At 40.6% G+C, this 27,833-nt stretch overlaps 1 protein-coding gene and 1 pseudogene across 2 annotated transcripts; both read left to right on the top strand.

Moving 5' to 3' along the window:
- The first annotated feature begins 407 nt into the window (after nt 1-407).
- Nucleotides 408-27,833, top strand: INIP (INTS3 and NABP interacting protein). The gene is made up of 5 exons (XM_027550521.1): nt 408-580; nt 1,991-2,066; nt 19,432-19,534; nt 21,677-21,767; nt 24,886-27,833. Exons 2-5 carry the CDS (start codon nt 2,042-2,044, stop codon nt 24,979-24,981), a joined length of 315 nt encoding a protein of 104 aa, XP_027406322.1. The 5' UTR covers nt 408-580; nt 1,991-2,041; the 3' UTR covers nt 24,982-27,833.
- Nucleotides 10,325-11,034, top strand: LOC113897667 (annotated as a pseudogene). Its single transcript, XR_003512393.1, has one exon. The product of XR_003512393.1 is annotated as a 60S ribosomal protein L9 pseudogene (transcript).

The raw sequence follows: 27,833 nt of genomic DNA, 5'->3' as shown, positions 1-27,833 counted from the left end.
TAAAAAATTTCTACAACTTTAGTGCTTATGTTTAATTAAAGTAGAAAAGTATCCCCGGGATTTGTGTACATTAAGATGCGCAACCCCAAGATGGTTGTTAAAGCTCGCTCTCCGAGTGCCAACCGCAGCTCCGCCTCAGTCCCAACCTAAGGGGATTCACACTTGCTGGGCTGGTGGCTTTTCTCCCCCCAGCGGTCTGGACGGAATAGCTACTTGCGGTGCTAGGGACCCATTCTGTCTCTGCCCCTCCCCTACGTCACTGCGCGCCCCGCCCTTTTCGGGCCCGCCCCCGGCCTGCAAGCTCCCTGAGCCTCTCTGGCTGCCACTCTTTGGAAAGGAAGTGGCGTATGCGTGAGGTTGGCAGTTAAAGTACGAATCACCGTGAGGAGCGGCAGTTGGGTCCAGGCGGGAGGCGGGACTTCCGCTCCCTCGTGGGTAAGTCTCCGGGAGGCGGAAGAGCAGCGGGCGCGGGAAGGTTGTAGAGTTGCAAGTTGAGCTCGAGTTGCGGGTCTTTAAGTGGTCGCGCCCCCTTGGAGAACGCGACCTGACGGCTAGGCGGTCCTGGCTCTTCCGCCTCGCGGTAAGTAGGATCGCCTGGCGGCACCGGTTATGGAGGTGTGTGGCCCCGGCGCTGACCTGCTGCCGCCATCCCTTGCTATAGGGTAGTGGCTTCCCTGTCAGCTTTGCCTCCCAGTATTCACTCCCCGTGTTGTCCTGGGTCTCGGCCGCAGCCGCAGTGCCAGCCCTCCACGCACGCCCCAGGGACCCTTCTGAGACGCTGGTACAACCTTGTCACGTCCCTGCTTGACGTCCCCCATCACAAGATGGCCCTCTTGTTCCTCCCTTCCTAACCCGGTTTCGCCTCCTCTGTACTTAAGCCGCAGGAGACACCTAACATTATTTTGTTCAAAACCAACATGTGTTTACTAGCTCTTGTCCTTTCGTGCGCATATTAAAAGGCATACCTCGTCGCCAGTAGAATCAGTTGGTCTCTGCTCACAGAGCGTTGTTTACGCCTTGTAAAAAGCGCGTGTTAAACTTTTAGTATGGTTGCTTGAATGAGACAGTGTTTTCCCACTGGATTATACATTTCATGAGAGCAAGAATAGGGTGTGCTCATTTGGGATCTACCCAAGGCCTAGTTCAAAAGCACGAAGTTTAAAACTAACAGTATTCGCACTAGCTTCGTGACCGTGGGCACAATCTCCCCATTTATAAAGTGGTGATAAATAAGATAACTAATTTCAGTCATATAGTGTAGAGTGCAGAGTATATACTGGAGAAATATTCGGCTTTTTTCCCTTTTTAGCCTTAAGTAGTATACACAGTAGTTGTTCGCTGCTGCTGCTGCCGCTGCCAAGTCACTTCAGTCGTGTCCGACTCTGTGCGACCCCAGAGACGGCAGCCCACCAGGCTCCCCTGTCCCTGGGATTCTCCAGGCAAGAACACTGGAGTGGGGTGCCATTGCCTTCCCCGAGTTGTTAGCTAGGTGTCTTAAATGAATCCAGAGGCACGATAGTTGAGAGGTTTTTGCTTCCTAGCCCTGTAATCGCATTGATACTATCAATTAGTTGATACATTTGGTAGTATTTGGTAAACATAACCTAATGATGTAATTAAAGAGAGTAATGCTAACTGTTGGTATCAACATCTGCAAGAATAAACATTTGACTTTCACTCTCTAAGTGGGCTTCCCAGGTGGTGCTAGAGGTAAAGAACCCATCTGACAATGTGGAAGACACAAAAGACGCTGGTTCCATCCCTGGGTCAGGAAGATCTCCTGGAGTAGGAAATGGCAACCCACTCCAGTATTCTTGTCTGGAAAATCCCATGGACAGAGGACCTTGCAGGCTTTAAGGTCGCAGAGTCAAACATGACTGGAGCAACTGAGCCCTCTAAATAACTTGAGGTTCTTGCTTTAAGTTGTGTGCCTTTCAGACATATGTTTCTGAAGAGATGAAGATAAGTGTGTACACATTATTTTTTACAGGTGTTTGTAAAGTGCTGACCCCTGAACATAGTTGAAACAGAAAATAGGAAGATGGCAGCAAACCCTTCAGGACAAGGTAAGTGCATCCTGGAATTTCTTTTATTCCTAGGAACTTTTCTCTTCTGTAGTAAAGTATTTTGATAGAAAATTTAGCATAGGGCAGTTATTGTAGGCAGAATTAAAAATGAATAGCAAAAAAAAAGACTAGCAAAGTAAAATCGCATATTTGAAGCAATTCCATCATTTTGTCTATATGTCAGTCAGTTCAGTCACTCAGTCATGTCCGACTCTTTTCAACCCCATGAACCAAAGCCTGCCAGGCCTCCCTGTCCATCACCAACTCCCAGAGTCCATCCAAACCCATGTCCATTGAGTTGGTGATGCCATCCAACCATCTCATCCTCTGTCGTCCCCTTCTCCTCCTGCCCTCAATCTTTCCCAGCATCAGGGTCTTTTCAAATGAGTCAGCTCTTCACCTATATGTAACATCCTTAATATCTATTAATCCTATATATTCAGTTCAGTCACTCAGTCACGTCCGACTCCTTGTGACCCCATAGACTGCAACACGCAAGGCCTCCCTGTCCATCACCAACTCCCGGAGTTTACTCAAACTCAGGTCCATTGAGTCGGTGATGCCATCCAGCCATCTCATCCTCTGTTGTCCCCCTTCTCCTCCCGCCTTCACTCTTTCCCAGCATCAGGGTCTTTTCAAATGAGTCAGTTCTTCACATCAGGTGGCCAAAGTATTGGAGCTTCAGCATCAGTCCTTCCAATGACTATTCAGGACTGATTTCCTTTAGGATGGACTGGATGGATCTCCTTGCTGTCCAAGGGACTCTCAAGAGTCTTCTGCAACACCACAGTTTAAAAGCATCAATTCTTTGGTGCTCAGCTTTCTTTATAGTCCAACTTTCACATCCATACATGACTACTGGGAAAACCATAGCTTTGACTAGATGGACCTTTGTTGGCAAAGTAATGTCTCTGCTTTTTAATATCTTGTCTAGGTTGGTCATAACTTTGCTTCCAAGGAACAAACGTCTTTTCAGTTCATGGCTGCAGTCACCATCTGTAATGATTTTGGAGCCCCCAAAAATGAAATCTGTCACGGTTTCTACTGTTTCCCCATATCCCATGAAGTGATGGGACCAGATGCCACGATCTTAGTTTTCTGAATGTTGAGTTTTAAACCAAATTTTCACTCTCCTGTTTCACTTTCATCAGGCTCTTTTTTTCTTCTTTTTCTGCCATAAGCGTGGTGTCATCTGCATATCTGAGGTTATTGATATTTCTCCCGGTAATCTTGATTCCAGCTTGTGCTTCATGCACTCCAGCATTTCTCATGATGTACTCTGCATATAAGTTAAATAAGCAGGGTAACAATATACAGCCTTGATGTACTCCTTTCCCGATTTGGAACCAGTCTGTTGTTCCATGTCCAGTTCTAACTGTTGCTTCTTGACCTGTGTATAGATTTCTCTGGTTAGGTGGTCTGGTATTCCCATCTCCGTAAGAATTTTCCAGAGTTTGTTGTGGTCCACACAGTCGAAGGCTTTGGCATAGTCAGTGAAACAGTAGATATTTTTATGGAACTCTCTTGCTTTTTGATGATACAGCAGATGTTGGCAATTTGATCTCTGGTTTCTCCGCCTTTCCTAAATCCAGCTTGAACACCTGGAACATCTAAATCCTATATTTTAATCTGTGTTAATATTGCTCACATTGTAAACTTAGGTCCTCCTCTGACATTAGTTCTCTTACTTTTTTACTTGAGATAAGAACCACTTTTAAAGAAGTTAATGTTGTCATTGGGCCATATCCATGCCTTTATTTTCATTTGCTTGAAAAACTTTCCATACACATTTCATGTGTGTTAAGAGCTCCCTTAAGCAAATCAAGTTAGAAACATCCCGAGTAAGGAGTTTTTGTTTTGTTTAAAAATAAGTTTTCAAAAACAAAGTTTAATCTCCAGAAAGTATTCAGTTCCACCTTGTGAAACTTACAAACTTACAAACCTACTTGAAAAATTGAAACTTCTGTTTTCCTCTCCGTATCAAAATTAAGCGTCTATTTGACAGATCTTATTTTTAAACTAAGCTTAGTCGTGTTTCATTTTAAACGTCATGTAAACATGTTTGTGTCCAGCTCACACTCACTGTACTGTCTGTGAGAATCATCCATGTTGTGCCTTGTATCAACTGTTTATTCTTTTTTACTGCAGACTAGTATTCCATTGGGGAGAAGGCATTGGCACCCCATTCCGGTACTCTTGCCTGGAAAATCCCATGAACGGAGGAGCCTGGTAGGCTGCAGTCCATGGGGTCGCTAAGAGTCAGACACGACTGAGCGACTTCACTTTCACTTTTCACTTTCATGCATTGGAGAAGGAAATGGCAACCCACTCCAGTGTTCTTGCCTGGAGAATCCCAGGGACAGGGGAGCCGTCTCTGGGGTCGCACAGAGTCAGACACGACTGAAGCAACTTAGCAGCAGCAGCAGCAGTATCCCATTGCATGACTTTACCACAGTTTCCTTATTCGTTTTCCTTTTTGGAGACTTTGGGATTCTGTCAGTTTGCGTCATTGTGAATAAAGCTGCTTTGAATATTTGTTAAGTCCTTTTCCAGATATTTGGATAAATAGCTAGGAGTGGAGCAGTGGAGTGTACTTTACATTCCTTCTGGTAAAGTGTGATATTTCTGGTTGCTTCCTATAGAGCACTATTGGTCTTTTCAATTTTAGCCATTTTAGAGGGTGTAAAGTGACATCTCATTGTAGTATTAGCTTGCATTTCCCTGATGACAAATGTTGAGCACTTTTTAATATGCTTATTAGCCATTGCAAATCTTTGTGAAGTGTTTATTCAGACTTCCTTTTGCTTATTTTTTTTAAAAATTGTTTTTATTATCAGTTTTTTTTTAAGAGTCTAGATACAGGTTCTGTGTCACTGCTAATTACATCACCTAGATCATTTTGGAGTTGGTTTCTGTTGACCGCATTTTTTTTTTTTTTGGAGCATGGGTCACATTTTTCTTTTTCTTACTGTAAAAGTGAAAGTCACTCAGTCATGTCCGACTTTGTGACCCCATAGACTGTACAGTCCATGGAATTCTCTAGGCCAGAATACTGGAATGGGTAGTCTTTCCCATCTCCAGGGGATCTTCCCAACCCAGGGATGGAACCCAGGTCTCCCACATTGCAGGTGGATTCTTTACCAGCTGAGCCACCAGGGAAGCCCAAGTTTCTTACTACACTTAGTGACTTGTTATGAAATCTGGGTACTATGACTAATAGGTTATAGAGACCCTGGATTCTGTTATATTCCTCTGAAATGTGATTTTTGTTCTAGCAGATGGCTTGGCTCAACTCATACTCCAAACAAATTCTTGTCTCCTTTACGTTGGGCTGCAGCAGCTCAAATCTTGCTCACTTTTTTTTTTTGTCTTAAACAACAGTCTTTATTTTTACACAAAGCAGTCAAAATGGGGCAGTTCCTCAAAGGGTACTTGGAATTAGAAAATCCATCCTGGGTGTGAAAGTTTAAGTTGCTAAGTTGCGTCCAACACTTTGTGACCCCATGGACTGCAGCCTGCCAGGCTCCTCTGTCCATGGGATTTTCCAGGCAAGAATACTGGAGTGAGTTCCCATTTCCTTCTCCAGGGAATGTTTCCTAGGATTGAACCTGAGTCTTCTGCCTTGGCAGGTAGGTTCTTTACCACCAAGCCACCTGGGAAGCCCTTTATAGAAGTGCGGTATTGTAAAAACCTAGCTGTGGTGACCGCTTTACTGGGTGTAACCAGCTAATGGAGTTCTGTTCTCTCAAATACCCAAGAGTGATTTGTGTGTTCTATGGACTAATTACAGGTCAGCTTTCTCTTGTGGTCTTTGACCTCTTCTTTTCAACAGGTTATAGGGATTCAGATTAAAATTTTAATTTGAACCAAAATGAAACTAAGAGAAATCCATTTTGGAGAGAAAATATGCTTCTAAAAGTCACATCATGAAGTCCAAATGAAAACAAAATAAATGTTTTTATCCTTCTGTTGTAATAGCACAGATATTCAAGATTTATAATTTTTTTAAGCAGTTGGAATAAAACACAATCATTTTTACTGTTGCCTTTGATTGATCCGTAGTCAAATCCACTATGAAACATCCCCTAAATAGGTTAGTCCTTTGACTTCTGTTGCTCTTTTGTCAGTGATTTTTTGGTGTCATGAGCTGCTGCTATTAGACACCAGCAGAGGGAGTCCATAGACTCCGAAACTCTCAGGGAAAAGAAACTATTTGGAGCTACTGCATTTTACTCTTTATGTTAAATTACTTCTGTACTGTTTATGTGTATTGGAACTACTTACTATGAAGATTGAAGACAAAGTTCCATAATTATCTGACAATAATAACTGAAAGAACAATGACTTTTACAAAAATCTTCATCTGTCTGGTGTAATGTATTAATGTCTCTACTGTAGGGGACAGGCCATCTTTTATTTAGATCTAGCAGTCTTATCATACTACAGTAGCAATCTGAACTGCTAAATTTCACAGGCTCTTCAGACAGTTACTGAAGTCTCTCAATTCTCCTTAGCATTCATCATAGTGTAGAACATTTGATGGGTTCATAACAATTATTTGATTGATAAGTAACATTTTGAGAATTTAATATGTAGAGGCAGATTGTCAAACTGGAATTTGGCCAAGTACCATTCCTATGGAAAGAGGCTCTCATGACTGGCAAATATCAGAGTCCTTGATCATGTGTTGGCAGTTGGGAGATTCGTCTAACCTGATTTTAGCTACATAGAGAAACCTGGTGAAAAACTAAGTAACATCTTAGTTCTTTTAGTTCTTTTATCGTTATCTCATAATGCTTGGAGTAATAACTGTAATTCCTGTAATCCAGTGATGGGAACTATTGATTTGGGCCCACTTCGGATGTTCGTAGCTGTGATTTCAGGATGCTGTGTAGGATTGGAGTAGCGTAGCTCCTGGGAGGTGTCTTGGTGACCTCAGACCCAAGTATCTAAACCATCTATGTTCCAGAAGGAAAGCAAATTTACCCTTCAGGCTTGTGCTAAGGTATGCTACCTCTCAATTAAGAATTTATCCTAGGGGAGGAGCCAAGATGGCGGAGGAGTAGGACGGGGAGAACACTTTCTCCCCCACAAATTCATCAAAAGAGCATTTAAACGTCGAGTAAATTCCACAAAACAACTTCTGAATGCCGGCAGAGGACATCAGGCACCCAGAAAAGCAATCCAACTCTTCGAAAGGAGGTAGGAAAAAATATAAAAGACAAAAAAAGAGACAAAAGAGGGAGGGACGGAGTTCCGTCCCGGGAAGGGAGTCTTAAAAAGAGAGAAGTTTCCAAACACCAGGAAACCTTCTCACTGCCGAATCTGTGCCGAGCTTTGGAAGCACAGAGGGCAACATAACAGGAAGAAAAAATAAATAAACAATTAAAACTCGAAGATTGCGAGTCCTACGGTAACTCCCCCAGCGGAGAAGCAGCGCAGACGCCTGCACGCGCCATTAGCAAGCGGGGGCTGGGCAGGGAGGCGCAGCGTGGGCTGCATCGCTTAGAGTAAGAATCTGGCCTGAATACCCTGAGCACTATTTGAGCGAAATAATTTGGGCTAGCAAACCAGACTGTGGGATATCTACCACGCGAAAAGCCAGCCCCAACCTAAGACACCGCCAGGCCCGCGCACGGAACAAAGAATTGAACAGAGATAGCCGGCTGCAGACCTTCCCCCTCCGGTGACAGGCAGCCAGAGCCGGAAGGGGGCAATCGCAGCCCCAGAGAGACATTATCTATAAAACTGTAAGCAGGCTTCTTTGCTAACTAAAACTTTTTGGGGGTCTGGACGGTTAACATCTGCCTGAGAAGGTGCGCCGGTTTTACACCCAGATAACCGAGTGGCGGGGAGGCGATAAGTCGCAGCATTGGCGCTTGCCAAACACCTCATCACTTGAGCTGCTCAGACCTGGGAAGAGCACAAAACTCAGGCTCAACTGAGTCTGCGCCTCTGAGGACTACCCGAGTGCCTGAACCTGAGCGGCTTGGACCTGGGAGGTACATGCAACCCAGGGCCAGCCTCGGATTGTTCCCGGCGGAACAACCTAGAGCCCGAGCAGTGTGGGCAGGGAGACTACACGCGCCGTGAGCGGGGGCAGACCCAGTGTGGCTGAGGCACTGCGAGCGCACGCCAGTGTTATTTGTTTGCAGCATCCCTCCCTCCCTCCCCACAGCGTGACTGAACAAAGAGAAGAAATACAGCTCCACCCATCAGAACACCGACACAAGCTTCCCTAACCAGGAAACCTTGACAAGCCACCTGTACAAACCCACACACAGCGAGGAAAAGCCACAATAAAGAGAACTCCACAAACTGCCAGAATACAGAAAGGACACCCCAAACTCAGCAATTTAAACAAGATGAAGAGACAGAGGAATAGCCAGCAGATAAAGGAACAGGATAAATGCCCACCAAACCAAACAAAAGAGGAAGAGATAGGGAATCTACCTGATAAAGAATTCCAAATAATGATAGTGAAATTGATCCAAAATCTTGAAATTAAAATGGAATCACAGATAAATAGCTTGGAGACAAGGATTGAGAAGATGCAAGAAAGGTTTAACAAGGACCTAGAAGAAATAAAAAAGAGTCAATATATAATGAATAATGCAATAAATGAAATTAAAAACACTCTGGAGGCAACAAATAGTAGAATAACAGAGGCAGAAGATAGGATTAGTGAATTAGAAAGAATGGTAGAAATAAATGAATCAGAGAGAATAAAAGAAAAACGAATTAAAAGAAGTGACAATCTCAGAGACCTCCAGGACAATATTAAACGCTACAACATTCGAATCATAGGGGTTCCAGAAGAAGAAGACAAAAAGAAAGACCATGAGAAAATACTTGAGGAGATAATAGTTGAAAACTTCCCTAAACTGGGGAAGGAAATAATCACCCAAGTCCAAGAAACCCAGAGAATCCCAAACAGGATAAACCCAAGGCGAAACACCCCAAGACACATATTAATCAAATTAACAAAGATCAAACACAAAGAACAAATATTAAAAGCAGCAAGGGAAAAACAACAAATAACACACAAGGGAATTCCCATAAGGATAACAGCTGATCTTTCAATAGAAACTCTTCAAGCCAGGAGGGAATGGCAAGACATACTTAAAATGATGAAAGAAAATAACCTACAGCCCAGATTATTGTACCCAGCAAGGATTTCATTCAAGTATGAAGGAGAAATCAAAAGCTTCTCAGACAAGCAAAAGCTGAGAGAATTCTGCACCACCAAACCAGCTCTCCAACAAATACTAAAGGATATTCTCTAGACAGGAAACACAAAAATGGTGTATAAATTCGAACCCCAAACAATAAAGTAAATGGCAGCGGGATCATACTTATCAGTAATTACCTTAAACGTAAATGGGTTGAATGCCCCAACCAAAAGACAAAGACTGGCTGAATGGATACAAAAACAAGACCCCTACATATGTTGTCTACAGGAGACCCACCTCAAAACAGGGGACACATACAGACTGAAAGTGAAGGGCTGGAAAAAGATTTTCCATGCAAATAGGGACCAAAAGAAAGCAGGAGTAGCAATACTCATATCAGATAAAATAGACTTTAAAACAAAGGCTGTGAAAAGAGACAAAGAAGGTCACTACATAATGATCAAAGGATCAATCCAAGAAGAAGATATAACAATTATAAATATATATGCACCCAACACGGGAGCACCGCAGTATGTAAGACAAATGCTAACAAGTATGAAAGGAGAAATTACCAATAACACAATAATAGTGGGAGACTTTAATACCCCACTCACACCTATGGATAGATCAACTAAACAGAAAATTAACAAGGAAACACAAACTTTAAACGATACAATAGACCAGTTAGACCTAATTGATATCTATAGGACATTTCATCCCAAAACAATGAATTTCACCTTTTTCTCAAGCGCACATGGAACCTTCTCCAGGATAGATCACATCCTGGGCCATAAAGCTAGCCTTGGTAAATTCAAAAAAACAGAAATCATTCCAAGCATCTTTTCTGACCACAATGCAGTAAGATCAGATCTCAATTACAGGAGAAAAACTATTAAAAATTCCAACATATGGAGGATGAACAACACCCTGCTGAATAACCAACAAATCACAGAAGAAATCAAAAAAGAAATCAAAATTTGCATAGAAACGAATGAAAATGAAAACACAACAACCCAAAACCTGTGGGACACAGTAAAAGCAGTCCTAAGGGGAAAGTTCATAGCAATACAGGCACACCTCAAGAAACAAGAAAAAAGTCAGCTTTGCCGCATCTACTGCGAGAATGAAGACCATTCTCAGCAACCAGACTGTCGACATCCCAGAAAATGTCGACATTAACTTGAAGGGACGGACAGTTATTGTGAAGGGCCCCAGAGGCACCCTGCAGAGGGACTTCAATCACATCAATGTAGAACTTAGTCTCCTTGGGAAGAAAAAGAAGAGGCTCCGTGTTGACAAATGGTGGGGAAACAGAAAGGAACTGGCCACTGTTCGCACAATCTGTAGTCACGTACAGAACATGATCAAGGGTGTTACACTGGGTTTCCGTTACAAGATGAGGTCGGTGTATGCTCACTTCCCCATCAACGTTGTTATTCAGGAGAATGGTTCTCTTGTGGAAATCCGAAATTTTTTGGGTGAAAAATACATACGCAGGGTTCGAATGAGGCCAGGGGTTGCCTGTTCAGTATCTCAAGCCCAGAAAGATGAGTTGATTCTTGAAGGAAATGACATTGAACTTGTGTCAAATTCAGCTGCTTTGATTCAGCAAGCCACCACAGTTAAAAACAAGGATATCAGAAAATTTTTGGATGGTATCTATGTTTCTGAAAAAGGAACAGTTCAGCAGGCTGATGAATAAGATCTCAGTGATCCTGCTGCAGAAACAACAAGATAGATGGTTCTATGGACTCAGTTGTGATGTTGTAAAGAGACAATAAAAACTCTTGATTTGAGATTTTTTCCTACTGATTATCATTTCAAACTATTTGGCCAGTAAGCAGTTAAGTAAATTCTAGTGTGTTAAAAACAATAACAGAAGGAATAGGAGTGGTTGGTTGATTTTATTGTTGTTAGAAAGATGTTGTTAGCAAGACTTAATGGCAGAGGGGGCTTGAAGGAATACCAAGGACATTTCAGGCAAGAGGAATATGGTTATCGTGGGAAGAACTTTCGGAGATGCCCTGAAGGTATCTAATTTTGCAGTGGCACAGATTTGAATATTTGTGAGGCAAATGCCTGAGTCACAGTAACTGAAAAAGCAGCTGAGAAGTGATACTGTCTTAGTAAGAATTAAAAGATGGAGTTAATTTGTATTTATGATAAACATGGTTGCTGTAGTCTTAAGGTTCTCTCAGTTATACTCAGATTTCAGCCACATGTATATCCTAGTCTTTGATAGCTTTAAAAAAACTTAAGAAACGTTCCATGTGTCATACTTCAGATATACTACTATACAGTACAGTAGGGTTGCCCCTAAACCTGCAGTCCTCCCCTATCTCATTTGTTAGAAACTCTAACCGTGTGATTTCTCAGGCAAAACATTTAACTTTGTCTTACATACTGTGTCTAGTCCATCAATAAAATCTGTGGGCTTACTAAGATCTTGGTTTAAATAAATGGAATTAATTTAAAAAAAAAAAAAAGAAAAAAGTCAAATAAATAACCTAACTCTACACCTAAAGCAACTAGAAAAGGAAGAAATGAAGAACCCCAGGGTTAGTAGAAGGAAAGAAATCTTAAAAATTAGAGCAGAAATAAATGCAAAAGAAACAAAAGAGACCATAGCAAAAATCAACAAAGCCAAAAGCTGGTTCTTTGAAAGGATAAATAAAATTGATAAACCATTAGCCAGACTCATCAAGAAACAAAGGGAGAAAAATCAAATCAATAAAATTAGAAACGAAAATGGAGAGATCACAACAGACAACACAGAAATACAAAGGATCATAAGAGACTATTATCAACAATTATATGCCAATAAAATGGACAACGAGGAAGAAATGGACAAATTCTTAGAAAAGTACAACTTTCCAAAACTCGACCAGGAAGAAATAGAAAATCTTAACAGACCCATCACAAGCACGGAAATTGAAACTGTAATCAAAAATCTTCCAGCAAACAAAAGCCCAGGTCCAGACAGCTTCACAGCTGAATTCTACCAAAAATTTAGAGAAGAGCTAACACCTATCCTGCTCAAACTCTTCCAGAAAATTGCAGAGGAAGGTAAACTTCCAAACTCATTCTATGAGGCCACCATCACCCTAATACCAAAACCTGACAAAGATCCCACAAAAAAAGAAAACTACAGGCCAATATCACTGATGAACATAGATGCAAAAATCCTTAACAAAATTCTAGCAATCAGAATCCAACAACACATTAAAAAGATCATACACCATGACCAAGTGGGCTTTATCCCAGGGATGCAAGGATTCTTCAATATCCGCAAATCAATCAATGTAATACACCACATTAACAAATTGAAAAACAAAAACCATATGATTATCTCAATAGATGCAGAGAAAGCCTTTGACAAAATTCAACACCCATTTATGATAAAAACTCTCCAGAAAGCGGGAATAGAAGGAACATACCTCAACATAATAAAAGCTATATATGACAAACCCACAGCAAACATTATCCTCAATGGTGAAAAATTGAAAGCATTTCCTCTAAAGTCAGGAACAAGACAAGGGTGCCCACTTTCACCATTACTATTCAACATAGTTTTGGAAGTTTTGGCCACAGCAATCAGAGCAGAAAAACAAATAAAAGGAATCCAAATTGGAAAAGAAGAAGTAAAACTCTCACTATTTGCAGATGACATGATCCTCTACATAGAAAACCCTAAAGACTCCACCAGAAAATTACTAGAACTAATCAATGACTATAGTAAAGTTGCAGGATATAAAATCAACACACAGAAATCCCTTGCATTCCTATACACTAATAATGAGAAAACAGAAAGAGAAATTAAGGAAACAATTCCATTCACCATTGCAACGGAAAGAATAAAATACTTAGGAATATATCTACCTAAAGAAACTAAAGACCTATATATAGAAAACTATAAAACACTGGTGAAAGAAATCAAAGAGGACACTAATAGATGGAGAAATATACCATGTTCATGGATTCGAAGAATCAGTATAGTGAAAATGAGTATACTACCCAAAGCAATTTATAGATTCAATGCAATCCCTATCAAGCTACCAACGGTATTCTTCACAGAGCTAGAACAAATAATTTCACAATTTGTATGGAAATACAAAAAACCTCGAATAGCCAAAGCGATCTTGAGAAAGAAAAATGGAACTGGAGGAATCAACCTACCTGACTTCAGGCTCTACTACAAAGCCACAGTTATCAAGACAGTATGGTACTGGCACAAAGACAGAAATATAGATCAATGGAACAAAATAGAAAGCCCAGAGATAAATCCACGCACATATGGACACCTTATCTTTGACAAAGGAGGCAAGAATATACAATGGATTAAAGACAATCTCTTTGACAAGTGGTGCTGGGAAATCTGGTCAACCACTTGTAAAAGAATGAAACTAGAACACTTTCTAACACCATATACAAAAATAAACCCAAAATGGATTAAAGACCAGAAACTATAAAACTCCTAGAGGAGAACATAGGCAAAACACTCTCTGACATACATCACAGCAGGATCCTCTATGACCCACCTCCCAGAATATTGGAAATAAAAGCAAAAATAAACAAATGGGACCTAATTAACCTTAAAAGCTTCTGCACATCAAAGGAAACTATTAGCAAGGTGAAAAGACAGCCTTCAGAATGGGAGAAAATAATAGCAAATGAAGCAACCGACAAACAACTAATCTCTAAAATATACAAGCAACTCCTACAGCTCAACTCCAGAAAAATAAATGACCCAATCAAAAAATGGGCCAAAGATCTAAATAGACATTTCTCCAAAGAAGACATACAGATGGCTAACAAACACATGAAAAGATGCTCAACATCACTCATTATCAGAGAAATGCAAATCAAAACCACTATGAGGTACCATTTCACACCAGTCAGAATGGCTGCGATCCAAAAGTCTACAAATAATAAATGCTGGAGAGGGTGTGGAGAAAAGGGAACCCTCTTACACTGTTGGTGGGAATGCAAACTAGTACAGCCACTATGGAGAACAGTGTGGAGATTCCTTAAAAAACTGGAAATAGAACTGCCTTACGATCCAGCAATCCCACTGCTGGGCATACACACTGAGGAAACCAGAAGGGAAAGAGACACGTGTACCCCAATGTTCATCGCAGCACTGTTTATAATAGCCAGGACATGGAAGCAACCTAGATGTCCATCAGCAGATGAATGGATAAGAAAGCAGTGGTACATATACACAATGGAGTATTACTCAGCCATTAAAAAGAATACATTTGAATCAGTTCTAATGAGGTGGATGAAACTGGAGCCTATTATACAGAGTGAAGTAAGCCAGAAGGAAAAACACCAATACAGTATACTAACGCATATATATGGAATTTAGAAAGAGGGTAACGATAACCCTGTATACGAGACAGCAAAAGAGACACTGATGTATAGAACAGGCTTATGGACTCTGTGGGAGAGGGAGAGGGTGGGAAGATTTGGGAGAATGGCATTGAAACATGTGAAATGTCATGTATGAAACGAGATGCCAGTCCAGGTTCAATGCACGATGCTGGATGCTTGGGGCTGGTGCACTGGGACGACCCAGAGGGATGGTATGGGGAGGGAGGAGGGAGGAGGGTTCAGGATGGGGAACACATATATACCTGTGGTGGATTCATTTTGATATTTGGCAAAACTAATACAATTATGTAAGGTTTAAAAATAAAATAAAATTAATTGAGAATAAAAAAAAAAAAAAAAGAATTTATCCTAGTGATGCATAAAAATCACCTTAAAATTCTTATATTTGTACCTTTTTTAAAGATGAGAGTGTGGATGCAAAGACACAATTTGGAGTTGATTTTTTAAAGCTAGATTTCTAAATAAATAAAGCCAGATTTTTTTTGTCTCATTTTTCATTGCCAAGGCAAAGGCACTACAGTAGTTTTCTGGTGCTGGAATTGATCTATAGGCCCAGGTTCAAATAGGAATGAAATTGAATTGAGGCAGAATGTTACATAAACTAGAATGAGATTGTTTGTATAGTAAAAGAGAGCTTGTGATCCCCAGGTCCATTCAGACTGACCTGGGAGGCCAGTCATGTGAGTGTAACCTTGAAAGCTGTGCTAATCAGTTGTACCCTTTGTAATGGAAACCTGTTTACTGAAAGAGAATTGTCAGAATGGGGCTGACAAGAATCTAGTGAGGGACTTCCCTGGTAGTCCAGTGGCTAAAACTCTGGGCTCCCAATGCAGGGGGCCCAGGTTGGATCCCTGGTCAGGGAACTAGATCCCACATGCCTCAACTAAGACTCAGCGCAACCAAATAAATATATATATATTTTTTAAAGAATCTAGTGAGGTTAACAAACTAAATGACAGAGAACACTAAGTGATAATAAAAGTAATAGCTAGTATTTAGTAAGCATTGGAAGGACTGATGTTGAAGCTGAAACTCCAATACTTTGCCCACCTGATGCAAAGAACTGACTCATTGGAAAGACCCTGATGCTGGGAAAGATTGAGGGCAGGAGGAGAAGGGGACGACAGAGGATGAGATGGCTGGATGGCATCACCGACTCAATGGACATGGGCTTGGGTGGACTCTGGGAGTTGGCGATGGCCAGGGAGGCCTGGCGTGCTGCCATTCATGGGGTCGCAAAGAGTCGGACACGACTGAGTGACTGAACTGAACTGAATGAATCACGTGGCAGGCAGTATGCTAGGTACTTTATTTATATTTACTGTATTTCATATAACCATCCTTCAAAGTTGTCATTGTTATGCCCATTGGTCCTGCATAGTGAGGTAATTTTCCCAATATTAAATAGTAACTGGTAGTACTGAGATGAGAACCCAAATTGAGTCTGTGCCCAGGTTCCCTGTTGATTGTTTCCCACACTGCACTTTTGCTGTGGGTTAGAACATTCTAATTAGAGCATCCAAGAAAAAATTGGGAGCTCTAAACTAGGGGCAGAAGACCTCATCTTTATTTTTGTATCTCTTATGCAGCTGTTATTAAGCAGAAAATCCTTACTATAAACTCTAAAATATAAAATCTTAACTATAAAATCTAAAAATACTAAAACTATTTACTATAAATAAACTCAGAGAAATGAGTTTATCTGTAAGAGGAAATGAAAAATGAGTGAGGAGGAAAGGGTGATTCAAGCAGAAGAGATTTCATCATCTTATTTAGCCACTGATGAAGACAAGGAACCTCAATGGATAGAAAAAGAGGCAGCAGCTTAAAGGGATAAGTCCTTGGGGTCTAAGAGAGAAAGAACTTGAACACAGGGAGATCACCTGATCAGACATCAGAGCTTATTCTTTTCCCTGATCTGTGTTTTCAGTAAATTCTGAAAGGTGGCTAAGAGTTGAATAATTTTTTTTAAGAGTTGAATTTTTTAATCTTGCAAGTTATAGGAAGTGTTTGCCATTAACTAGCTATCTAGAAGACCAGATACTGCTACTACTTAACTCAGACTTAGGCAATCTCTCCTGAATTAGTATAAGCTTGAAACACTGAATACATTTTATGTATCATTAAGGAGGCAGAATAATCTTCTGCCTTCCTACCCTCCAAAAACGTGGCAACCTGCTCCAGTATTCTTGCCTGGAAAATTCCATGGACAGAGGAGCCTGGCGGGCTACAGTATGGGGTTGCAAAGAGTTGGACATGATTATTCCTTATTTCCTGTTGATTCTCTGATTGTCCCGTTGATTGAACTGCCCGAAAAGCTCTTGGGTTTGTCATGTCTGTTCATTTCTCTGGCCATAAACAACCTCTCATCTCTAGCTTGTTCTACTGGCTTTTTTTTCTCTTATCTAGTCTATTCTCAACCTTGTAGCTTCCATGATCTTTCTACCAGGGGAAGGGTTATTTTGTCCCTCCACCCCTAGTTAAACTAATTAGTCTAACATTTCAGCTCAAGCATTCCTTCCTGAAGGAGACTGCTTTGACACTGCTCCCCCTCCTTCCAGTCTGAGTCAGGCTGATTCAACATTGAGTCCCACAGTGATTGTTATAAATGCTGATAGAATTTTATTTCTTTATTTCAGACTGCTCATCTTAGACTTTAATTATACATTCATCTGTGTAATTATTTGATAATCTCTATCTTCACTGGAATGTTTTAAGAACCATGAGAGCTAGAATGAAGTCAAGTTGTGACACATCGTTGCATTCTTAGCATCTGCCTTAGCGCCTGTATGTATGTCATTTATACACAATAAATAACTTAAAACATGTTGAACTAATAGTTTATTAGTAAACCAATAAACTAATTGGAGGAATGGACTCCTCCAATACTAAACGGCTGTTTTGTTTTTTTGAGGACGGGACTCACTAAGCTTGTAGGGTCTCCGTTACCCAGTCAGGGATTGAACCTAGGCCATGGTACTGAGAGCGTGCCATGCTGACCAGTAGGCCACCAGGGAACCTCCCCCTAAACAGCTCCCTCAGGATGATATAGTTCGATTCACTGTAGAGTTGTGAAGAGTATATAGCTTGTAAGATAACTACTTGAAAGATTTGAGTTTTTTAAATATCTTTAAAAATAATCAGTTATGAAAGCAGTATAATAACTGTAATTGGAAAGTATATTATCCATACCCACACTTATCAAACAGTAATTTTCATTCTTTAGTTTTAGATTTTTTCAATAAAAAAGATTTCCTATTAGTCCTTGTTTAAGTGTCATAGAACTATTCACACAATGTGAATTATTAGCTGTTAGGTTTTAAGTGCAATTTGATGTAATGCTGGTTATTCCAGAATATTTTTAGTGACACAGAAATGTGTGGTATTAAAATGTTTCTATAAGTGAATGTGGAAATGAGGGTACATATGATTGTGAATGGAGACAGAGTTATAGTTCTAAAAGTGGAACTTTTAGAGTGTGCTGCATTATAAAATAATTTTATTAGGAAAAAGTTTAGTTATAAAGAAATAGTATTTCCTACTGTACATGAGATAATATGTTTTACTACCCTTATGCTTCTAAGAATGTAAAAGTTACCTTTACCTTTAAGATACATGTAAAACATCATAAAAGTAAAATACTGAATTATGGCAAGGATGGTTTGTCTTAAAACAGTGCATGTAGTGACTAATAGAAGTTCAGTTTTATGTATCTATGCCCTTGAGTTAAGTTTGTGCAAACCTTGACAGTGGGAGAATCTTGCTCTAGAAAATTATACTTAACTGCTTCACATAACTCACCTTCCCGGGTGGCTCAGTGGTAAAGAATCTGCCTGCCAGTGTAGGAGACTCAGGTTCAATCCCTGGATCGGGAAGATCCCCTGGAGGAGGAAATGGCAACCTGCTCCAGTAATCCTGCCTGAAAAATCCCATGGACAGAAGAGCCTGGAGGGCTGCAGTTCATGGGGTTGCAAAGAGCCAGACATAACTGAGTGACTAAGCATAATGCACTTCATGTAACAAATAGACTACCTAGTATTTTGCCTTAAGTTTCAAGTTTGAAATAAGCTATTATTGTTACTTAAGTTCTATTGACTATATATGTCTATAATATAGTAAATGTTTTGTGCAAAAACTGACACATAAATTATTTTTGAAAGGTCAAGAAGGAAGTACAATTTTGGGACATCAGACAAGATCAGAAAATAAGAGCCCTATAGACCTGACCATAGCCTTTCCCTTTCAGTTACGTTCCATCTCTCTCGCAGAACTGTTTGCTAGTCAGTTGCAATTCTTTGACTTGTTCCTTGAAAGACTGTGTGTGTCATTTCTGAATGAAAGTGTTGAGAAAAAGAAATACTGTTTTGACCTGAGTATATCTAGTACTTTTCATGCTTTCCACTTCCATGAAAGAGGCATTCATAAAGACTCCTAAAACTGAGAACTAAGAAAATCTCCACTTCAGAGATTGACTGAGCAAGGGAGAGATTGGTCCCTGCAGGATTTGGGGCCCCAGAGATTTTAAGAAACAAATGCTGTTACCCATCTTTGGCGATTAAAATTCTGTAGAACTCACTCTTAAAAGTCCTCAGTCAGTATTATACTTTGCTTTTATCTGCGTATAATGCCGTTACAGTTGGTTGAAGACAGGCAGTAGAGAAGGAAACTGCTTACTAGTAGTTTATTATCATGTTAGAGAATAAAGTTTTGCTTTCTGGATGTCTAGGTAGCCTAGGCTTATAAAATAGCTCTAATCTGTTTTCTTTCTTTCTCATTCCGCCCCCCCTCTCTTATTTTAGGTTTTCAAAACAAAAATAGAGTTGCAATCTTGGCAGAACTGGACAAAGAAAAAAGAAAGTTACTAATGCAGAACCAATCTTCAACAAATCATCCTGGAGCTAGGTATAGAAGAATAATCTGGTTTTTATATTTAGTGATATAAAAAGTGTCTTGGACAGAATTAAAATTGGTTGGCAGTGATTTGTTTCTTTAACATGTGACGTTTTATTTCCTAGTTGGATTTGAAGAAATTAGATTTTTAAAAATTGATTAGATTTTAAATATTTTCATTCTAATCAGAATATTTAATTTTCTCTACAGGCTACTTGCAAAAAAAAGAAAAGAGTTTTGTGTTTTTTGGTTGTTGTTATTCATGAAATTATTGTTAATGTCCCACTTTTTAAGCATTATGCCAAGTAGGTAAAATTGAGGTAGCTTAATGATCTTTATTTCATTTCTGCCATCTTAAATCTCTTCCCTGACACCCATTATTCTTTTCAGCCGCCACCTTAACTTCCCCTTCTCTCTTTCAGGCAGATCTCTTAAAGGAGTTGTCCGTACCTGCTCATCTCTGCTCTCTCACTTACTGACTCCTTAGCTCACTACAGTCTGACTTCCAGGCCTCCCCACCCTAGCCCCAAAGAATGGGTTGGAGCCCAGGTCACTTGCAGCTTCCTTGTGGCTAAATCTGATGAACCAAAGTCCTTTTCTTGTTAGACTGCTTATCATTATTTGAAACCACTGATTTCTTCCTTTTCAAAAAATGGAAATGTAGTTACTGTACAGTATTGTGTTAGCTGCAGGTTTACTGCATAACGATTTGACATCTGCGTACATTGTGATCTGATCACTACAGTAAGTAACCATCTGTCCCTACACAAAGGTATTACAACATTGTTGATCACATTTCTTATGCTGCATATTACATTCCTGTGACCTCTTTATTTTCCAACAGGCTGGTGCCTCTTAATCCCCTTTACCTGTTTCTCCCGCCTCACACCCCTTCCCTCTGTTAACCACCTGTTTATCTGTGAGTCTGGTTAATTTTTTAATTTTTATTGGCATGTACTTGATATACAATATTGTGTTAGATTTAGGTGTATAGAAGTCTGTTTTCGTTTTGTTTTTTAGATGCCACATATAAGTGAGCTCATATGGTGTTTGCCGTCACAAATGACAAGCTTTTTATTTTTTTATTCCATTGTATACAGCTTCCTCCTCCTTAAAGTACTCTTCTTGGCCTCCATTCATTCACTGTTACACTGTCTTGGTGTCTACTTTAGCCATTTCTCCACCGCCTGTCTCTCGAATGTTGGTGTTCCTCCGAGCATTCATTCACTGTTACACTGTCTTGGTGTCTACTTTAGCCATTTCTCCACCGCCTGTCTCTCGAATGTTGGTGTTCCTCCGAGTTCTGTTCTAGAGCCATTCGCCCAGTCTGCGTCTTTTCACTGGCAGTTGCATCCACTTTCACAGCCTGTTATTTATTTGCTTGTAACTTTTACACGCTTACATCTCTAGCCCATTCCTCTCTCAAGCACCAGACCGCCTCCTGGACATCTGCACTTTGATGTCCTACAGGCATCTCACACTTGGTGTGTTTCATACTGAACTCATCTCCCCTCTCTACCTACTTAGTATTCTTGGCTTACTTGTTGCCATGAGTGGTACAGATCTACTAGTAATCAAAGTCAGAAACATGAACTTTAATTGTTTATTATTCCCTCTCACTTCTGTCTCCAAGCATTTATCATTCTCTTATGTTTAATTTCCTGGCCTAGGAATTGAACTTCTTGATTTCTTTCACAAGGCTGTACATGTCCTGGTACCTGCCTTCCGTCCTAGACTCATTTTTTGACAACCCACTTCTCCCCTCTCCAGACCTCCAGTCCTACTGAACCATAAATTTCTTCAAATGTGTCAGGTTTGAACCCTGCCTTCGTATGCTCTACCTTCAGCTTGAAATAGTCAGCTCTTTAGTTTTCATCATAAATGTAACTTTATGATAGACCAGAGTACCTCAAATCAGTTTGAAAGCAGAAGGCCATAAATCATTGATAAAAAGGAGATAATCTGAAGCACTAGTAAATAATATGTATGGGCTTTTCCATATAAATTAATGTAAACAGTGGAAGAAGGGAAAAAGACTTATTCAGGAAGATGTTTTGTTTTTTAAATAATCCCTATATAGAATATCTAATGACAAATGTGATTCGGAAGTAAAGGAATCTCTAAATAGTCAAGTAACTAAGATTCTCATTTTAGCATTGCGCTCTCGAGACCTGCCCTCAACAAGGACTTCCGGGACCACGCTGAGCAGCAGCATATTGCAGCCCAGCAGAAGGCAGCTTTGCAGGTAAGAAAAGTGTGACTGACATTCTTGTCTCACCAGAGATTTCCCGGGGCTTGGAAACCAGCACAGTTCTTATTTTGTATTGCATTGGAGCAATATCAATAAAAATGTTCCATACATAATTGCAGTGGTTTGCTGATGTTCAGTCATGCCCAAAGGATTTGAAGGAGCAATACAGGCGTAATGAAAGTATCTTTTATATTGTTGAAGTGGTCATGATTGATTTTTTGCCGCACCTGGGAAGAGACTGCTTGTGCACAAGAGTGTAGGATATTTGGATGGCCTGAATGAACGCAAGAAGCCAAACTGGCTGGCTAGTTTAATAGTACATATATATTTTTCAAATTGGTCATGCTGTTATGTCCTTTGATAGTCTTACTGATTTATCGTTGCTTGGATTCTTTTTTTAATGGTCAGCATATCTGTTTTGAGTGGTGCTAGTGGTAAAGAAGAGATAAGAAAGCCTTCTTCAGCGATCAGTGCAAAGAAACAGAGGAAAACAACAGAATGGGAAAGACTAGGGATCTCTTCAAGAAAATCAGAGATACCAAAGGAACATTTCATGCAAAGATGAGCTCGATAAAGGACAGAAATGGTATGGACCTAACAGAAGCAGAAGATATGAAGAAGAGATGGCAAGAATAGACAGAAGAACTGTACAAAAAAGAGCTTCACGACCCAGATAATCACAATGGTGTGATCACTGACCTAGAGCCAGACATCCTGGAATGTGAAGTCAAGTGGGCCTTAGAAAGCATCACTACGAACAAAGCTAGTGGAGGTGATGGAATTTCAGTTGAGCTATTCCAAATCCTGAAAGATGATGCCGTGAAAGTGCTGCACTCAATATGCCAGCAAATTTGGAAAACTCAGCAGTGGCCACAGGACTGGAAAAGGTCAGTTTTCATTCCAATCCCAAAGAAAGGCAATGCCAAAGAATGCTCAGACTACCGCACAGTTGCACTCATCTCACACGCTAGTAAAGTAATGCTCAAAATTCTCCAAGCCAGGCTTCAGCAATATGTGAACCGTGAACTTCCTGATGTTCAAGCTGGTTTTAGAAAAGGCAGAGGAACCAGAGATCAAATTGCCAATATCCGCTGGATCATGGAAAAAGCAAGAGAGTTCCAGAAAAACATCTATTTCTGCTTTATTGACTATGCCAAAGCCTTGACTGTGTGGATCACAATAAACTGTGGAAAATTCTGAAAGAGATGGGAATACCAGAACACCTGATCTGCCTCTTGAGAAATCTGTATGCAGGTCAGGAAGCAACAGTTAGAACTGGACATGGAACAACAAACTGGTTCCAAATAGGAAAAGGAGTTCGTCAAGGCTGTATATTGTCACCCTGTTTATTTAACTTATATGCAGAGTACCTCATGAGAAACGCTGGACTGGAAGAAACACAAGCTGGAATCAAGATTGCCAGGAGAAATATCAATAACCTCAGATATGCAGATGACACCACCCTTATGGCAGAAAGTGAAGAGGAACTAAAAAGCCTCTTGATGAAAGTGAAAGTGGAGAGTGAAAAAGTTGGCTTAAAGCTCAACATTCAGAAAACGAAGATCATGGCATCCGGTCCCACCACTTCATGGGAAATAGATGGGGAAACAGTGTCAGACTTCATTTTTCTGGGCTCCAAAATCACTGCAGATGGTGACTGCAGCCATGAAATTAAAAGATGCTTACTCCTTGGAAGGAAAGTTTTGACCAACCTAGATAGCATATTCAAAAGCAGAGGCATTACTTTGCCAACAAAGGTTCGTCTAGTCAAGGCTATGGTTTTTCCTGTGGTCATGTATGGATGTGAGAGTTGGACTGTAAAGAAGGCTGAGCACCGAAGAATTGATGCTTTTGAACTGTGGTGTTGGAGGACTCTTGAGAGTCCCTTGGACTGCAAGGAGATCCAACCAGTATATCCTGAAGGAGATCAGCCCTGGGATTTCTTTGGAAGGAATGATGCTAAAGCTGAAACTCCAGTACTTTGGCCACCTCATGTGAAGAGTTGACTCATTGGAAAAGAGTCTGATGCTGGGAGGGATTGGGGGCAGGAGGAGAAGGGGACGACAGAGAATGAGATGGCTGGATGGCATCACTGACTCGATGGACCTGAGTCTGGGTGAATTCCGGGAGTTGGTGATGGACAGGGAGGCCTGGCGTGCTGCGATTCAAGGGGTCGGTCACGAAGAGTCGGACACGACTGAGCAACTGATCTGATCTGAGTGGTAAAGAACCCACCTGCCAATGCAGGAGACATAAGAGACACAGGTTCAATCCCTGGGTTGGGAAGATCCTCTGGAGGAGGGCATGGCAACCCACTCCAGCATTCTTGCCTGGAGAATCCCATGGACAGAGGAGCCTGGTGGGCTGTAGTCTGTAGGGTCGCAAACAGTTGGACACGACTGAGCAAGACTTAACTCATAATATGGAAATCTGACAACCCATCATCTTAAAAAAATTGACTGTGATGAACAGTTTTAGTATTTCATTGATTTTGGATAATTTAAGATTCTCAGAGACCTTGGACAAGACAGTGTTACTGATGCTTTTAAGCCTTAGAATCTCAGAATTGCAAGGGACATTACACTAAAGATCCTCTCCCTTTAGACCACCTATAAACAGTCCTTTGTTTAGTGACAAAGGACATCACTGGTGGTTTTGTTATTTACATTCCAGCATTCTCTACAAAATGTTGGCATCTTAATCACCAGCCATCAGCTGCCTTCCCCCTTCTCCTTCCAACTTCTGCCGTTCTTTCTCACTCTCCTGCTTTATTGACCAAGGGCAGAGCACTCTGGGACCTTGTTGCTAGTTTTCCTTCCCACTTCCAGGAACAAAGTAATTCACGTCTTTGACTCAATTATTGACTGATGAGAACCACAAGGAAGAGAGTAGGGAGGATAAATTAGTACCTGGTGCAACTTGTTAATGTGAATTCTTTATTATTGTAGATCTTCTGTGTATTTAAACAAAATTAGCAGCAGCAGAACTGGCTTTTAAAACAAATTTGGTCTTAAGCACTCAGAAAGGGTAAGTAATTTTAATGCCTTGGTTGAAGAACTGTGACTCTTAATAACTAAATTGCCTTTTTTTCTTTTTTTTAAACCTCTCTTAGCATGCACATGCACATTCATCGGGATACTTCATAACTCAAGATTCTGCATTTGGGAATCTCATTCTTCCTGTTTTACCTCGCCTTGACCCAGAATGAAGAAAACATTTGTAACGGAAGTGACTTTGTAATATCAAATGCCAAAGCTACTATCATTCAGTGCTATACAAACTGTGACTTTCAGAATTTTGGTGGACTTTTTTTTATATGTTTTGTTTCTTTAAAAGAAAGATATGTTTAAGTGAAAGCAAAAAAAGAAGGCTGACCAGGATGATGAAAGCTCTGGAAGCTGTATTATCTGGGAACTGATGCTGCTGCTCAGGACTATTATAATCTGTGTGTAAGGCAGTTTGATTTTTAATTCTGAATCAGACCCCAAATTGGATGTGGTCACAAAACCCACCTTCCAAACTAGTTGGACTGAATATATCATGTCTACAGTAGAGTTTCAAGAACCATTTAAAGTACTTTATAAACAAATGAGGGTGCTTTTTAAAAATGTGAACCAATAGGCTTAAGCTACATTCACATTTGCTGTTTATAGAATTGATATCAGTGTACCTTTTGTGTTTATAGTCATCAGATCCTAAAATATCCTTTAACTAGTTTCCCTATTCTCAATTTTAAAAGAAAACCCAAGATGCGAGTAAGTTACCAGCCAGTCGTAAATACCTTTTATAAACCTATGCCACTGTAAATTATGTGATTAAATGCTATTAAAAACAATAAGAAATATAGCTTTAAATTTTGTACATGTTCTTATTTAGTGTTACTACATAAATGGTGTGCCTGAACAGTTTTATTGCCCATTTTTGCTCTAATTAGAAGCAAAGTTGAGCCCCTTTTCAGTTAAAGAGGAAAGAATTAGGTTAAGCAAGTTTCTCAACATGATACAACTTTGAACAGAATACAGGATGCTTACTTAAATATGCAGTCCCCACAACTGACCTTCAGTTCAGTTCAATCCAGTTCAGTTGCTCAGTCATGTCTGAATCTTTTCGACCCCATGAACTGCAGCACGCCAGGCCTCCCTGTCCATCACCAACTCCCTGAGTTCACCCAAACCCATGTCCATTGAGTTGGTGATGCCATCCAGCCATCTCATCCTCTGTTGTCCCCTTCTCCTCCTGCCCCCAAATCCCTCCCAGCATCAGAGTCTTTTCCAATGAGTCAACTACCTTAGTCCTATGCAATTAGTGTCTCTAATTCAAAATAAAGTCTGAAAACCATGGGCTAGAGAATTCAGTGTTCACGATATCTAAAAATCCATACATATGTACGTCCCTGAACCTTAGAGGTCATTGAGCTAACAGTATTTTTTTTTTTACTTTTAATAGGATTGAAATTATGTTTTACACTGTATCACAGATATAGTATTTTTTATAACTGACCTCATCTTGGCCTTAAGTCCCCATCCTGTCTGGTGGTAGGATGAGATTTTAAACTGGAAGTTACAGTTTGAGTCAAGAATTAGAAAAGTTTATGTCCCTTTTTGAACAGATTCTCCTTCCTTCCCTTAGGTATTTGTTCCATGCACTCAGCCCCATCTCACCTAAACTGTACGAAGCAGGAGTGGACAGTTCTAGATATGGCTGTGCCATTTAGATTCTCTCTGTTGAGAATTGGGACTGGTTTTCCTCATTTGCGAAGTTGGCAGCTGTCCCCACTGTAATGGTCACCGTTACAGCAAAGGTGCCCTTTCTCCCACTGCTGGCGAGCACCCGGGCCTTTGCCTCTGCCTGTCCAGGTTCACACAGCTAGCCTTGGCCCTTCTTTTCTTGAATCAATGTAAGTTACTCTTCCGTGCAATCCCTGAGCAACTGGCATCATTCTAAATCTACTGATGCTAGGGATACAACATTTTTGGATTGAATAGTTTTTATACTATTGATGCTTCTACCAAACATGTAACTTTTATAACCTGGGTGAAAAGATCTTTTTTCCCAGTGGTATCTTTTCTGGTCTCAGCCCTTATATATCACCTAAACATCTGAATCTTTCAGTCCTGTCTTGTAAGCACTTCCTCTACCCCTCTCCTTACAAATTCAGTTCAGTTCCATGCGTATTTACTAACGCCTGCTCTGTAAAGCACTGTGCTTTAAGGGGAAGAGCTAAGACCTGCTCGTAAAGAAGCCGCAGTGCAGAGGAGCCCACTCTGGTGCAGCAGCGAGGAAGCAGCATCCAGTGCGGGGCCCGGGAGCAGCCAAACCTGAGCCACGCGGTCTAGTCGGGCCTAGAAGGTACTAATGCGGTCTTCCCTGGCAGGGAGAGAAGGTCTGCCCCAGGCAGAGCTCAGGATTTCATCATCAGAGTAGGGGCTGCGACAGCAAGGACCGCAGAGGATAATGGGGAGGGTGGCAGTGGGCCCCAGCGGTGCTCCCTCGGGTGCAGGCGAGTGTGGCTAACCCACTTAACCTTAGGACTTCCCTGTCGCTCTGTCTCGTCTGTAAAAGGGGAACAATGCACACACGGCCTAATGCATAAAGTACCTAGACCAGTATTTTTCAGAGTGCAGGTCTCAATACATTACCGAATTGAGAGGCCAACTAAATGGCTGAATGGGGTGTGGCCCGCTTTTTTTTTTTTAATAGAAAATAACAGAGTACATGGCATGTAGAAATAGGAGGTTTTGCTTCGTGAATCTTCCTTTTCTGTGCGTTTGTGAGTTTACTTTATCATAGGCTCCACCTGCATGTAAGGCCTTTGAGGGCAAGGGCTTTTGTTCTTCTTCCTGTTTACTACTGTATCCTGCTGAGAATAGTATTTGGCATATAGTAGGTGGTCAATACTTAATGAAGGAATGAATGAATATGACCTGAATTGTGATGTAAAGGGTATTTTTTTTTTATATACTATGAGTCATGGCAAAAATGTTTTGAAAGCCACTTCTAAATAATACAGATGATAGTGCTTTGTATGACTCTGGAATAAAAACTGAAATGACTCAGTAA

The sequence above is a fragment of the Bos indicus x Bos taurus genome, chromosome 8 (assembly GCF_003369695.1).
Source record: "Bos indicus x Bos taurus breed Angus x Brahman F1 hybrid chromosome 8, Bos_hybrid_MaternalHap_v2.0, whole genome shotgun sequence".
NCBI lineage: Eukaryota > Metazoa > Chordata > Mammalia > Artiodactyla > Bovidae > Bos > Bos indicus x Bos taurus.
The sequence above is the reverse complement of the archived record's forward strand: the minus strand, read 5'-3'. Positions and strand labels throughout refer to the sequence as shown.

Excerpts from the sequence above, each read along its gene's own strand:
- INIP (XM_027550521.1), top strand. The coding sequence starts at position 2,042 with ATGGCAGCAAACCCTTCAGGACAAG. Across the intron at positions 2,067-19,431 it reads AGCAAACCCTTCAGGACAAG|GTTTTCAAAACAAAAATAGA; the intron begins GTAAGTGCATCC and ends CTCTTATTTTAG. Across the intron at positions 21,768-24,885 it reads AGCAGAAGGCAGCTTTGCAG|CATGCACATGCACATTCATC; the intron begins GTAAGAAAAGTG and ends AACCTCTCTTAG.